The sequence below is a fragment of the Protomyctophum parallelum genome (genome assembly GCF_964188405.1).
Source record: "Protomyctophum parallelum genome assembly, chromosome: 2".
NCBI classification, from domain to species: Eukaryota; Metazoa; Chordata; class Actinopteri; order Myctophiformes; family Myctophidae; genus Protomyctophum; species Protomyctophum parallelum.
Genome location: NC_139699.1, coordinates 16,810,272 through 16,825,229, shown reverse-complemented (window position 1 = coordinate 16,825,229; position 14,958 = coordinate 16,810,272). Strand labels below are relative to the sequence as shown.

Here is a 14,958-nt window from a genome sequence, read left to right as displayed (position 1 = left end):
TAAAGTCATACTATGTAAACTTTTCAATTAAACTAAAGTATTTTTTGAGGGGCACTAACTAACCCATCCAATGCATTGCTTTCTGAAATGACGTCATGTGGCAGTTCTGTTTAGGGTAGTTATGATATGATTATTCTATAACCAGTAAACGACGCCGTAAGACATCACCTGGCTGATATAAATACTGCCTCACTTCACACATAAGTGTGATTATTTTTTGTACTTTCACTAGTATTTTTTCCACAATAATCACCAATATATAAATATGTTTTTGATAAAACACTACTTTTTAATTCATGCCAAAATGACTACCTAAAGGGGACACTTTTAGCCGGCACACAGCTAAAAGTGTAGGTAGTCTTTTTGGCATAAGGCAAAAGAAAAGGAAATGTGTAGAGAGATCATATGGGGAGTGATTGTGACGCAGCAAAGGTCGTCGGGATCTGGAGTCGAACCCGCAGCGCGCCTGTCAGGCGGCATAAGCAGCCAATAGGTGCCCAGACGGCTACGCCAGCCGCCGGGCCATTTATTTACTTTTTATGCCCAACGTGGGGACGCCGGGTTGAAAGTGGTTTAAGTATTATGTGCTGATTAGGAAAGAGTCTTCCTTACCTCAGTGGTTGGTCTGTGGTGGACTGTAGCGGTGGGCTCGGCTCGCTGTGGAGGGCCTATTGTTAAGCAACAAAACAGGGATGGAGGGAGCCTGTCCTAGAATCCTTGGAGAAAGGATGCTAAGAGCCAAATTGGATTTCTGACTGAATGAGGAATCAGCTGCTCGGGGGACAATCCGGGGGGAAGAGTTGAGCCACCGTCTCATTGTGGGGCTGCCGCTGGAGTGCCATTCATACGTTCCCCAGAACCTCCAGGGTCATTGGGATTCAAGGGAGAGTTCACCGTGGTTGGGCTGGGGAAAGGAATACACACCCCTCCAGCTGCCAAGCAGCAGGACTCCTCTATGGGGTTATGTTATAAATATCTAATCCTTTTCCTGCTGCTTTGAGTGACAACAGGAATGCCCCTTAAAGAGTTAACACTCTCACTTCAGGATCCCTTGTCGAAACTCCACAGGTCTCGACTGTAACAGTATGCAGTGCATTTTCTTCTTTCTTTTTTTGTCATATAACAGGCCCTTTTTAATAGCGACCTAGTCATCATCCTCATGCTGCCTAAGCCAATGGGAGTCTGACCCCATACCCTGAAACGCCACCTAAGCCGCAATGGGAGTCTGACCCCATACCCTGAAACGCCAGCTAAGCCAATGGGAGTCTGTCTGACCCAGTCTTCAGTGAGTGTGTGTGTGTTTGCCTGGCTCTAATCTCCTAAACTGTTGGACCAATCAGAGCCACATTACTTGTGCTCAGATTGGGCTGAAACCTAGAGGACTGATGTCACAGGCTGGCCACAGTACAACAACATCCACATTGGAGCAACGCCATTCGCTAGTTTTTAACTAGTTATTACTGGGTGGGAAATAAACTCCATGATTACCAAAACCTCAAAAGTGAAAACAAAAGCATTAAAAGTTCATTCAAATGAAACGCAATTAATTAAAATTCGATGTTCAGTTGCTACTGCTAACAGCTGCATAAGGGAACACTGTGAGTGCTCTCTGTGCACGTGACATCATCGTCATAACCCGGAAGTTATGCGGGAACGCCTACTGAGTGGTACAAAAAAAACGTTCTAGCCTTGACAGCCCATATACGTCCACACAGAAAAGGCCTATCTGATTTAATTTAACAACGTTAAACTCACTTTGCCACTCGATTTTGCCATATAGAGGGTATGCATGCGCATACCCTCTATATGGCACATGGTGAAATATATTTCAACACAAAAGCAGTGGGGAGTGTAGGCCTTCCAAACAGGTCGTTAAGGATAACGATGAAAAAGATTACCGGTATAAGGAACTAGATGCATAATGACATTGCGGACCATGGCCTAATGAAAGCCAATTTTCCATGACACGTAAAAGGCATGAAATCATCTGATTTTGTGCATGTTCCTGATCATCTTAACTGGGGAACAGATTATTTAACACATCACTGTTAATGTTGATTAATGTATGTAGAATCTCATCACGAAGCATCTACCTTTTTTTTATCATGAAATACAGACCTAATATTTAGGATTAACTGCGAACAATCCACAAAGTTGTGAGAATATTTCATATTGTGATATCATTGCTTCAAGTAGAGTAGACACTGGCTAGCTACAGTATTTAACACACTGACCATAAATCATACCCATATTAAAATGTGTTTTTAATGTGTGTACCTCCTCCTTTATGGCTTTCAAAGCTTCCCTGCTTTATAGTGCTTTATTGCACACTCAAATATCTATGATAATATTACTACACAGAGTGGATCATTCTCAAATTAAAGTCATTCAAAAGACATTGATCTGCAGCCAGCCTTTTCCTGACTCCGTTTTAAGCTAATTTATTTTTACATTCTTAACTGAAAAGGACTACTGTAGATTTACCCAATATAAAAATCTTTTAAATGTTAAAAAATATCAATGGGAGCCAAACATATTGAGACTCATCAGGACTGGAGTCGCCAGAAACAGATCTATATCAATCCTTAAAAACAATGATAACTAGAAAAAGTGCCCTTCTGGGCACAGGTCTCCACCAGGATAGGAATGTAGGACATTGCAGCTTGCCTTCATCTGGTGGTTGGATAAAAGGGCAACAAAAGTAAACAAAATCTGTAGGTGTACTGTGCAAAAACTTGTTTTGCACAAAGCGGCCTCCTGGTGGCGCTATAACAGGCCGTTCTGGAAAGTTTGGGGCAGAGGTTCATCGTTGGCATCCAGGGAGTGTGTGTGCAAAATTTGGCATCGACCGGGTTAACGGTGGCCGAGATTAGCTGCTCACGGACACACACACAAACACACACACGGACGGACGGACGGACGGAGTGCAAAACATACTCTCCCCCCATGCCTTCGGCCTGGTGGAGACAATAACTGTTGTATTCTATCACACACTACACAGCAGTGTTGTTTTCGTCGACTAAAATTAAGACGAAAAATGTTCGTCGACTACCTTTTCCACTGAAGAAAACTAAATGGAAACTAAATTAAAACTATGCTATGGTGGCTAAAACTAAGACTAAATATACTGACAATTTCGTCAACAAATAAAAACTAGACTAAAATGTTAGGAAGGGACTAGTGGACAACAGATCCAGTATAAGTCATTTTACGCTTGGTTGCATGCTGAAAATAGCAGATCTACAAGCTCACAACACGTTGCGCTGCGACGCGTTGTGAGCTTGTAGATCGGCTATTTTCAGCAAGTGTAAAATAAGTAATTATGACGGCAACAAGGCCCGCAAAAATACATTTTAGTCGACTAAATCACCTGTAGATTTAGTCGACTAAAATCTTATGACATTTAGTCGACTAAAACTAGACTAACACTAAAACATTCCAGGTGACTAAAATGTGACTAAGACTAAGTGAAAACTATTCAGGAGACTATGTCTAAAACTAAAATAGAAATTTGCTGCCAAAAACAACACACTACACAGTACAACCTGCTATTCATTTAACTCTTCAGTGTGTATGTAACGTGGTTAATAGTGCTTCCACTTACCCAGGCATTATATTGTATTGTGATCCAGTGTTCTGTGACTTTAAGAGTTCAGGCGGTTGCCTTTAAGGAAATGACGTAACCTACCGCACTTCCTATTTCATATTGGCTTTGAAAGCGGTAGGTTGTGTTTATTTTGCTCTGCAGATTATTTTATTATTTTCATTTACAGTTGTGTAATATATTGATACGTACCCAAAGTTGTTAAGACACATACTGTGTTTTCATGGTACTGCATCTGATTTATTTCCAGCAAATGCTATTGTGGAAAACGCATACAAGTCAGAGCAGAGCAGTGATTGCCTCGTTGTCTTTTGTACAGAATAAATCTACTCACTGCTGAGATCCTGGTCTATGGTACTTCATAACACAACGCAAGATCACGTCTGTTACATGTACAAATGGATCCTTAAATTGATACTGAGGATTTTGCCGTGTAGAATCACAGTTTCTACCACATATTAAGTGTAACAGAAAGTTTGGTTGTCTGTCATGTCAAGTGTACTTGTTTGCACATCGTGTCTCACACCAAGAATTACAAATCCCGTATAGGGTATAAAATAAATCAGGCCTGAAAGTGAACAGTCACAAAAAAAGTGTTCTGTGAAAAACACAAGAATGAAAAAAAAAAAACCCCAATACAGGCTGGCCACGACCCGCTGAGCTTTTTTTTCCGCAAGCCTGGTGAAAAGAATGAATAATTCAACAGTAAGCAAGCTTTCAGCTGGCCATTAATTGTGTGCTTTGATCTTAGAAACAGGCGTTTGCATGAATGCCTTTATTGTCATGTAATGTGTACGCACAGTGTGTGAATTATTGAAAATAGTGCAGGCCGTATAGCTTCATCTGGTAAAGTTTGTACTTGTGCAGGTGTACTGGGCGACCGGGCCGCAATTGTAAAATCCCCAGATGTTGTTTATTTGTCCACACGCACGCGCGCGCGCGCACACACACACACACACACACACACACACACACACACACAGAGCTGAACAACAGCTGTCTAGGTGTGGCAGATGCATGCATACAGGTGTTTGCAGGGACAAAACAGGTCTCGTGTTCCCGTGTGCCTTACATGTTGTAGCTTAAAGGGGTACAGTATATCACTTTAAAGTACTTCTGCGGTCTACTCTGGCTTTTGTGTGCACCCCAGACAAAAAACGTTGCTTTATCCAATATTTAGACTTTTGAACAAACACCATTTTAACCATGCCCATTTAAAACACCTATGTTATTTTTTTGGTATTTTTGAAAAGTGTAAAATAGGTCTTAAGTAATTAGGATTTAAAGGATTTAAGCATTTCTTGCTCAAGAAATTAAGAACTGTAGACAAATGTGTGTCACCATGAAAAATATTCAATGGACATAGATTTGTCCCTTATTTAAATAATGACCCTTTTATGTGGAAGTCCCATTGACCAGATGCACACCGCGGCCATCGTGCCAGCAAGGTGGAAACTAGCTGCAATTTCCCTTTGACAGCCCATACCGTACATCCAAACAGAAAAGTCTGATTGTATTAACCCATTCTGACCTGAGATCAGATTCTAAAAATGTCTTCTACATCGTGACAGTTTTCATTCTGACCTGAGATCAGATTCTAAAAATGTCTTCTATGTCAGTCGCTCTTCGATTTTTTTTTTAATAGCAGACCTACACGCGCTATGAGCTTGTAGATCTGCTATTTTAAAATAGCTAAAGCACGACATGATGCTAACACCAAAATGGGTTCTCGCCCAAAATGTTTAACCCATTCTGAACGGGCACCCATTTTGGTGTCGGCATCATGTTATGCTTTAGCTATTGAAAAATAGCAGATCTACAAGCTCATATCGCGCCACCGAGTGGCGCGATACGAGCTTGTAGGTCTGCTATTTTTTGAAAAAATCGAAGATTTTATTTTTTTTTTAGAATCTGATCTCAGGTCAGAATGGGTCCATCAGACCAGTGTGTGTCCGGCGGAAACCTCGTGTGAATCTGATCTCAGGTCAGAATGGGTTAACTCACCAACATTGCAGCTGTATGAAAAGCTTGAATTATCCTCTTTCTATTTGCAAAGTGTTTGTAGTTTGTTTCATAAAACATCACTGTAGATATGTTATGAAATTCCTTGCAGGTGTTCAAGTGCTCGTTGGATATCATCCAATGGCCCTGAATGCCACCTGTTTTGAATTTGCACATAACATAATGCAGGAGGCAGCAGGTTGCTTTACTGAAAACGAGCGCTTCCAAACCCCAACACCTGCAAGGAATTTATTCACAGGAAGTATAGCTCATAACATATCTATCTACGGTGGATTTTCATGAAACAAACACTTTGCCAATAGAAAGAGGAACATTCAAGCATTTCATACAGCTGCAATGTTTGTTGGTGAGTTTAACGTGGTTTAATACAATCAGACATAGGATGTACGGGCTGTCAAAGGGAAATTGCAGCTATAGTTGAATTGTAGCTCCCAGGAAAATCCTTTATTGGTACAACGTTTCGACCTTCGTCAGGTATAGGGTTGTAGCCTACCTGACGAAGACCCACAGAGGTCGAAACGTACCAATAAAGAATTTTCCTGGGAGCTACAATTCAGTGTGCGGACATCCCTTCTATTTTTCATGGAAGGGATGGGCATACATACGGTCAATGGCTTCCATATAACGTTTTGCTTCAGCAGAGAGGAAGTGATAAGGGGGGAGATAGAGTGGCGATGGAGGAGCGAGGCCGGGGCAGATTTGGAGGGAAGCAGAGGCACGGTCGGGTCTCTCTCTCCCCTTTGACAAGTGTTAAGTGGCAGTAATTCAAGCAGCATTACTCCGACCGGCCCAGCCTTTCATTTTGGCACACCTGAGCGGAGTGCAATCCCCCCCCGGCCGCCCCACACAGCAGGCTGGAGGCTTCAGCCTGTACGTCTGTCTGCCTTCATGTTTCTATTACAGCAGGCTGGAGGCTTCAGCCTGTACGTCTGTCTGCCTTCATGTTTCTATTACAGCAGGCTGGAGGCTTCAGCCTGTACAGTACGTCTGCCTTCATGTTTCTATTACAGCAGGCTGGAGGCTTCAGCCTGTACGTCTGTCTGCCTTCATGTTTCTATTACAGCAGGCTGGAGGCTTCAGCCTGTACGTCTGTCTGCCTTCATGTTTCTATTACAGCAGGCTGGAGGCTTCAGCCTGTACGTCTGTCTGCCTTCATGTTTCTATTACAGCAGGCTGGAGGCTTCAGCCTGTACGTCTGTCTGCCTTCATGTTTCTATTACAGCAGGCTGGAGGCTTCAGCCTGTACGTCTGTCTGCCTTCATGTTTCTATTACAGCAGGCTGGAGGCTTCAGCCTGTACGTCTGTCTGCCTTCATGTTTCTATTACAGCAGGCTGGAGGCTTCAGCCTGTACGTCTGTCTGCCTTCATGTTTCTATTACAGCAGGCTGGAGGCTTCAGCCTGTACGTCTGTCTGCCTTCATGTTTCTATTACAGCAGGCTGGAGGCTTCAGCCTGTACGTCTGTCTGCCTTCATGTTTCTATTACAGCAGGCTGGAGGCTTCAGCCTGTACGTCTGTCTGCCTTCATGTTTCTATTACAGCAGGCTGGAGGCTTCAGCCTGTACAGTACGTCTGCCTTCATGTTTCTATTACAGCAGGCTGGAGGCTTCAGCCTGTACAGTACGTCTGCCTTCATGTTTCTATTAGACAAAACAACAGGAAGGCTTTTTGCACATCACTCAGCCTTGTTCTATAGGGCCAGCGCGGATCCACCACCACGCGTTCTGTTCTGCCGCAAGCACTGCTAATGGTCTGTACTTTCCTAAGTAAAATGTATAAGAGTATAGGGGCCTTTAACCCGTTTTGACCTGAGATCAGATTAAAAAAATATGTCTTCTACATCCGGACAGTTTTCTGAAAAAAGCTATGTTTCTATGTCAGTCGTTCTTGGATTTAAAAAAAATAGCAGACCTACAAGCTCATAGCGCGCCACTCGGTGGCGCGCTATGAGCTTGTAGATCTGCTATTTTTCAATAGCTATATAAGCATAACATAATGCTAACACCAAAAAGGGGTTCCCACTTCCCGCCCGAAATGGGTTAATTGTTTATGATGTGATAGTAGAAAAAACAAAAACAAAACAAAAAACATTTAATTATGTTGAGGTGCATTACAAGCGGATCCATGGCAGTGCTTGGTTACAGCTGGACCCCATAATTAGAGTCTTTACCTATAATTTGTGTAATAGTTTGGGGTTGGCGGCGTTGTTATTAGCATATGAAAAGGCTAAGCAGGGGTCATTGTGCATCGCTGCGGCAATTAGAGAGCTGAGCAGTGGGCAGAAGAATGTTTGGAGCCGTTCTGTTAATTAGAAATTTCTACAAAGCTATGCTTTAATTATAAATTAGTGAGAGCAGCACTGTTTTAAACCAATGTATTTCCGTCGCCATTCATTTCTGTAACAGTATGAAGGTCTAGGTCTGGTTCCTTTCATAGCATAGTCTTTGAAGAGAATGGGGCAAAATTAAATTAATTTGAAAGGCTGTGTTGATGCAAGGCTTTTTCATGCTAATGCAACATGGTGTTCTCGCAAGAAAATTAATCTGGGTTTGCTCATTTGTTAAGATGCACAAGCCTGCTATATGATATGCATGAACTTGACACCTGAATTGTCAATATGGAGCTTGAACTTGCAGTTTTTTATAATACTATAATAGTTGTATAATCTATAATGATGTATTGTGAATAAAATAGCAAGTGGTGAGTCTTGATTAATCTATGCAAGTACTTCAGAGCACAAACAAATATATTGTCATTGCTTTATATTAACTAGTACTAATAACTAATACTAAAGTAACTAATCAAAGTTAGAATAATATGAAGGCCCAGGCCATGGCGTAACGGTCTGGGCACCTGACTGGTAATCCAGTCGCAGTGTGCCGCGGGTTCGACTCCCGAGCCCGACACGGCCCTTACTACATGTCTTCCCCCATCTCTCTCCCGTTTCCTGTCAGCCTACTGTCTGTCCCTTCAAAAATCAATAAAAGGCGTAAGCCGCAAAAAAATATCTTAAAAAAAAATGAAACAAAGACAGGCATTTATATTTTCTATCTACTAAACCGATTATTTGATTGCAAAAAATGTTTTTGCATTCCTTTTTTCAACATTCACCTTCACTTCTCATTGACTATTGAGACTATTAATTTCTTTCTTTTTGCCCCCCCCCCCACCACACACACAGTTGTCCTTTTAAACCTTTGATCTTTAATTAGTGTAACCTGTCAGTTTTATTAATGATTGTTGGGGAGCCTACAGTAGGCTATGTATTCCGTTATGCATCTTTCTGCAAAGGCTTGATTCTCCAGCATGTGGCATGGCATGAGGAAGATAGTAATAATCCTCCAAACCGACAATAAATACTGTAAGCAAACCTCTGTCTTCAAAACCTGGCCTCAAGAATTCAGTCCTCAAAACCTGTCTATTCTACCACACTTCCTATTTCATATGGGCTTTGAAAGCGGTAGGTTGTGTTTATTTTGCTCTGCAGATTATTTTATTATTTTAATTTACAATTGTGTAATATATTGATACATATATGTACCCAAAGTTGTTAAGACACATACTGTGTTTTCATGGTACTGCATCTGATTTATTTCCAGCAAATGCTATTGTGGAAAACGTACAGTATACAAGTCAGAGCAGAGCAGTGATTGCCTCGTTGTCTTTTGTATACAGTATAAATCTACTCACTGCTGAGATCCTGGTTTATGTTACTTCATAACACAACGCAAGATCACGTCTGTTACATTCACAGCACTTGCACGGATTCACACGTGCAATGTTGTAGTCCAGGTTGTGGGAGTTGTAGTCCAGGTTGTGGGAGCAACAGGTCGGGTCAATGTTGTAGTCCAGGTTGTGGGAGTTGTAGTCCAGGTTGTGGGAGCAACAGGTCGGGTCAATGTTGTAGTCCAGGTTGTGGGAGTTGTAGTCCAGGTTGTGGGAGCAACAGGTCGGGTAGACTAAACTACGGGGCAACTATACAGGCTTTCCGCTATAAGGGATAGGCACAGGGCGGAGACTCGCTCAGAACGAGCTTCTTCCGGTCGCCATTTTCTAGCGTCGTTGTCACTGTGGCGACAGATATGAATAAGGAAACAGCCTCTATGTGCCCAAAAGAGCAGATCTCCAAGCTGTCGACAGCCATGACACAGTGTGTTGACACAGTTTTTTGGGGGGTAGACGTGTGCCACATTACACGTTGGACAGTGCAACATGAACCACCTGACCTGACCACCACTCAATGTATTCATATTGCGGGATATTTTCTCTCTCAAAATAACAACCTTTCTGCTAATGTTACTATACTGAAGTTGGTTTGACAGACAGACAAGGGTCTGTGGCTTAGTCCCCTCAACTGGCTGTGTGTGTGTGTGTGTGTGTGTGTGTGTGTGTGTGTGTGTGTGTGTGTGTGTCTGTCTGAACGGGTCTGCGTACCCCACAGAGTTGGGTGTAACTAGTAACAAAGTAACTATTTACTGTAACTGCTTTGGTCGGTAACGAGTAATATAACTGCACTACTTCATCAAATTGATTAATCACATTACAGTTACTGGTCTGGTCTCTTTGGAAGTTACTACTACTACTACTTGTCCTGCAGCTGCTTTCAGCAGTGTTGCGTTGGAGAATAATGCACACAACTAAGGAGATGAGTTGTGTGAGATGGAGGATGACTGATTTTAGCGGTCACACCTGGCCTAGCCTGGGATCCACCTATGCTTTTTATGGCATAGGCAGCTCCCGGCCAGATCCGCCGGGAGAATCTAGACACAGCTGCGCGACATGAGACTGATTAATTAGAGCGACAGACAGAGAGAGGAGTGTGTGTGTGTACATCTGTGCGTGTGTGCGTCAATTTAACAAAGATGCAGACAATCCGAAATCAGCAGAGAGTGATCGACGTTTGCGCTACTCTATGCCGAATTGAAGTGGACTCGGACCCAGACTTTTTTTTTCCTCCCTGGAAATAAAAACGTCTGGGTTTCCGAGGCTACACCTGGCCTGAGTCAAACTAGAACTGGACTCAGAGCTGGGTGTGGCTGCGCACCTGTTCAAGGCACAGCAGGATAAATCAGTCATCTCCACAAACACTAAATAACCTGTTGTGACCTTGATCAAGTCCATGATGCACAACAGGTGCGCAGCCACACCTAGCTCTGAGTCCAGTTCTAGTTTGACTCAGACCAGGTGTGACTGCTTAAATCAGTCACCCTCCATCTCACAAACAGGTATGTAACTTTACTGTGAGCTGAAAAGGTGCGCCGGCAACACTCTACGCACATTACAAACCGGTGTTGGCAGCAGCAGCAACACACAAGAAAACACAGCCTTGCGGCTGCAAGCACACTTTTCGTTACTGTCGTAACAACATTTGCTTAGAACCTGTGGTACATGTACCACTGGTGGTACTTGAGCCCCCTCTGGTTGTTTGATTGATTGATTGATTGATTGATTGATTGATTGATTGATTATTTTATTAGAAGTTTTGTTTCATGACAGTACAGTTCTCTGGTACACAGTGTTGTTTTTGGCAGCAAATTTCTATTTTAGTTTAGTCAGAGTCTATGGACTGAAACTACATTTAGTTTTAGTCACATTTTAGTCACCTGGAATGTCTTAGTGTTAGTCTAGTTTTAGTCGACTAAATGTCATAAGATTTTAGTCGACTAAATCTACAGTTGATTGACTAAAATGTATTTTGGCGGGTCTTGATGCCGTCGTAATGAGTGTTTTTACACTTGCTGAAAATTGCTATTTTCAGAATGCCACTAAGTGTAAAATGACTTATACCGGATCTCTTGTCCACTAGTCCCTTCCTAACATTTTAGTCTAGTTTTTATTTGTTGACGAATTTGTCAGTATATTTAGTCTTAGTTTTAGTCATCGTAGCTTAGTTTTCATTTAGTTTCCATTTGTTTTTGTCAGTAAAAATAGGTCGTCGACGAACATTTTTCGTCTTAGTTTTAGTCGACGAAAACAACACTGCTGGTACAAGGTCAAGAGACCCACTGCACTAGACCGTTTTGGAAAGGCCCATTTTGTTTTATTCCTTCACTTGTTCAACAACCTGGTATCAAAGAGCCTAAAGAAAGATCTTGTGTATGTCCTCCTTATTAGGATTATAAAGATTTGTTAAGTGGCAAATTACGTGACAATGCATCTCAGCGCAAAAGTAGTGTAACAAGTAGTGTAACTAGTTGCGTGCGTGTGTGCGTGAGTGTGTGCGTGTGCATTGTAACTGTCGCAGCTAAGCAGACATCGACCCTTGCCCAAGCCTATAAATAACAAAGTGTGCAAATACTTTCACTGCGCCCCCCCCCCAGCGTTGGCTGGGGGTGGAGAGCTGCCTCAAAAAATAAATAAATCATTCACCTGAATGCTGCTAATAGTTGGTACTACTATTACTTTGTTTAGGGATGTTCAGCAATACAAATACAATGCATGTGTACAGTACAGCGCATAACCCAAAGTCTGCAAATACTTTGAGTGTGCATGGTATGTATGTTATGGACTAGTAATAATAATGATTGTGTTTTTCTACTTGTTCAGGTCGAAATGAGCTGATAGCCAGATACATCAAGCTTCGGACGGGGAAGACGAGGACTCGAAAGCAGGTAAGACAGTAGGTGCATGCAATGATATGATATGAATACTGTATCATGTAAAAAGAAGAAGAAACTGAATATGCATGTAAAATTGAAATGTTACAAGTTGTTACAAGGACCACTTTTCAACATATCTTCATATAATAGGTCCTCACTAATAATCATGATAAAATGGCACGATTTTTTTCCTACTCAGTCTGTGTCTCATAGGAGGGCTGTGGGCAGTTTAGAAACCGTCTTCCAGTGACATCATCATTAGGCAGATTTTTTTTTTAACAAGGCATTGCAACTTTTCAGAACTAGAAAGCCTGCAGTTTCTATTAGCTTTTATTCCCCATCGATGATGTCACTGGAAGACGGTTTCTGAACTGCCCACCGCCCTCCTATGAGACACAGACCGAGTAGAAAAAAAATATTAGTGAGGACCTATTATATGAAGATAGGTTGAAAAGTGGTGAAGTGGTCCTTTAACCTGAATATTGTCACTGTCAGACATGAACCTTGTCTAAAAGTATTACTTTTAAGACATAAAAGAATGTGTGTTCCAATGGATCCAGTCTAGCTACTGTATTATTACGGTATTTACTATTACAAGCTTTTGTAAATACTTTTCATTGGTTCAATATTTATGAAACCCACAGAATTATACCACTTTCAACTTAGGCATCCCTATTTTGGGTATGTCTACAATCTCAAAATGTGTTATTTTGCTCCTTTAGCTTGATACTGTCATACAATAATAATAAGCTTAATTAATAAAGCAGTTTTAGAAACATGGTTTCGAGTCGCTACAGTATAGTGCAAGTACTAATATGAAAAAAGAAGAAATATGGCAATACAAGGTTTCTGTGTGACAGTGACTATATTGTACATGAATGTTGAAATCATGTTAACTTTAGCCAGCGGCCCCTTAAGGGACTGATCAGTAATCACACATGCATACACACACACACACACACACACACACACACACACACACACACACACACACACACACACAACACTGTATCATTGAGCAGCCGTGACCATTAGGGCTGCAATTATCTTCTTTAGAGATTATTCTATTGATTAATAAAAACATGATTGAATGGATTAGTTTGATTAACTGTGAGGATGTTCTGATGACGGTGCAAGGCCAGGCCACCTGTGTCCCCACAGAGCAGGACATTCCCTATACATCTACACTCATGGCGACGATAAACATGAATGAAAGTGACATTTGATAAGTGTGTGTGCATTGATCAGTGTGTGCATCTGACCAGAAAGCCTGTGCAGTGATTCTCCCTCTCAGTACAGAATAATCACAGCTGTCTTCCCGAGTGCGTTCAACAGAGTGCTGTTGTACTGTCTGTGACCATGGCATTTACTAGCCATTTATGCAAGGATAACGGTGACAATGACATTTAAATATAGCTATTTATGTAAGGACAATATAATACATAATAATACAAGACAATTTCCCTACTTTCAAAGACCTTACCTGCAGTGGCCATTTGATTGTGGTGATCTGCACTGATATTTGCCAATTACCCACTTTACACACACACACACACGAACACACACAACGAACACACACACACACACACACTCACACACACACACACACACACACACACACACACACACACACACACACACACACACACACACACACACACAGACACACACACACATGCAAGCTTCTTTACGACATGGGTGTGATTTGCTTGATTAAAACCACTACAGAAAATGAATCCACTCCAAAAGAAATGCAAATACACATCATGCAGTATCCAGTCATGTAGGGCAGAAGGAAGGAACACACACACACAACGAACACACTACACACTACCATTCTACAATAATCTGCACTGATGAATATTTCATATGAGGATGAATATGAAATGTTTTCGGACTATATGAATGTTCAAGGTAAACTTGGCCAGTGAAATTCCTTATATCCAGATCCCCCCCCCAAAGAATACTAGACTGGCCAATTTCCATTCAGTACACAGCAGATCACATCTGCGCTCTGTTAATGTGTGCTAAAGGGGCCTGCATCCTCCTTAATCAGTTCACTTAACCCATTTTGGACGGATGGCGATTTAAAAAAAAGAGGCTTCTAAATCCTAATAGTTTTCTGAAAAACCCATTATTTCTATGTCAGTGGTGCTCAACCTTTTTCATGTCAAGGACCCCCAGAATTATCTCTATTGGGCCGCGACCCCCATCTGAACATATGTTGTTCCAGGGAACCCCCCAGAAGCAAAGATTTGAGTTAAAAATGCTGAATATATTCAAAGATTTGCGCCACATTTTCACGATTTTTCAAAAATAGCAGACCTACAAGCTCGTAGCGCGCCACTCGGTGGCGCGCTATGAGCTTGTAGATCTGCTATATTTCAATAGCTAAAGTATAACATAATGCTTTAAAACACCAAAAGGTGTTCCCGTTCAGAATGGATTAAGTGACAACAACAGACAGTGTAATGCTTTGTTGGCTGTAAGGTTGATGTGTGGCTTGGGAGAGATGCTTCTATAGTAGGGCTTATCTCCCTTCAAGTGTTTTCAACCCCGATATGTAATCCACTTTGTACTCTTTGGTTTTCTTGTTTTTTTTTCCTTTTTCCTTTTTCCTTTTTTTTTCCTTTTCTGGTAATGAAGGTGTCTAGTCACATACAGGTCTTAGCAAGAAAGAAAGTTCGAGAAATCCAGGCAGCCATTAAGGTACGTGTGGCTTTGCCCGGTTTGC

The 14,958-nt window shown here is 41.8% G+C and overlaps 1 protein-coding gene across 2 annotated transcripts in view; it reads left to right on the top strand.

Moving 5' to 3' along the window:
- Positions 1-14,958, top strand: part of tead1b (TEA domain family member 1b) — a 93,523-nt gene that overhangs the window by 56,954 nt on the left and 21,611 nt on the right. Inside the window, exons 3-4 of one of the 2 annotated variants that reach the window (XM_083759944.1) lie at positions 12,172-12,236; positions 14,871-14,933. In XM_083759944.1, coding sequence (XP_083616070.1) covers positions 12,172-12,236; positions 14,871-14,933 — 128 coding nt within the window. The remainder of the gene's footprint in view (positions 1-12,171; positions 12,237-14,870; positions 14,934-14,958) is intronic. The other variant, XM_083759945.1, reaches the window with a different exon arrangement.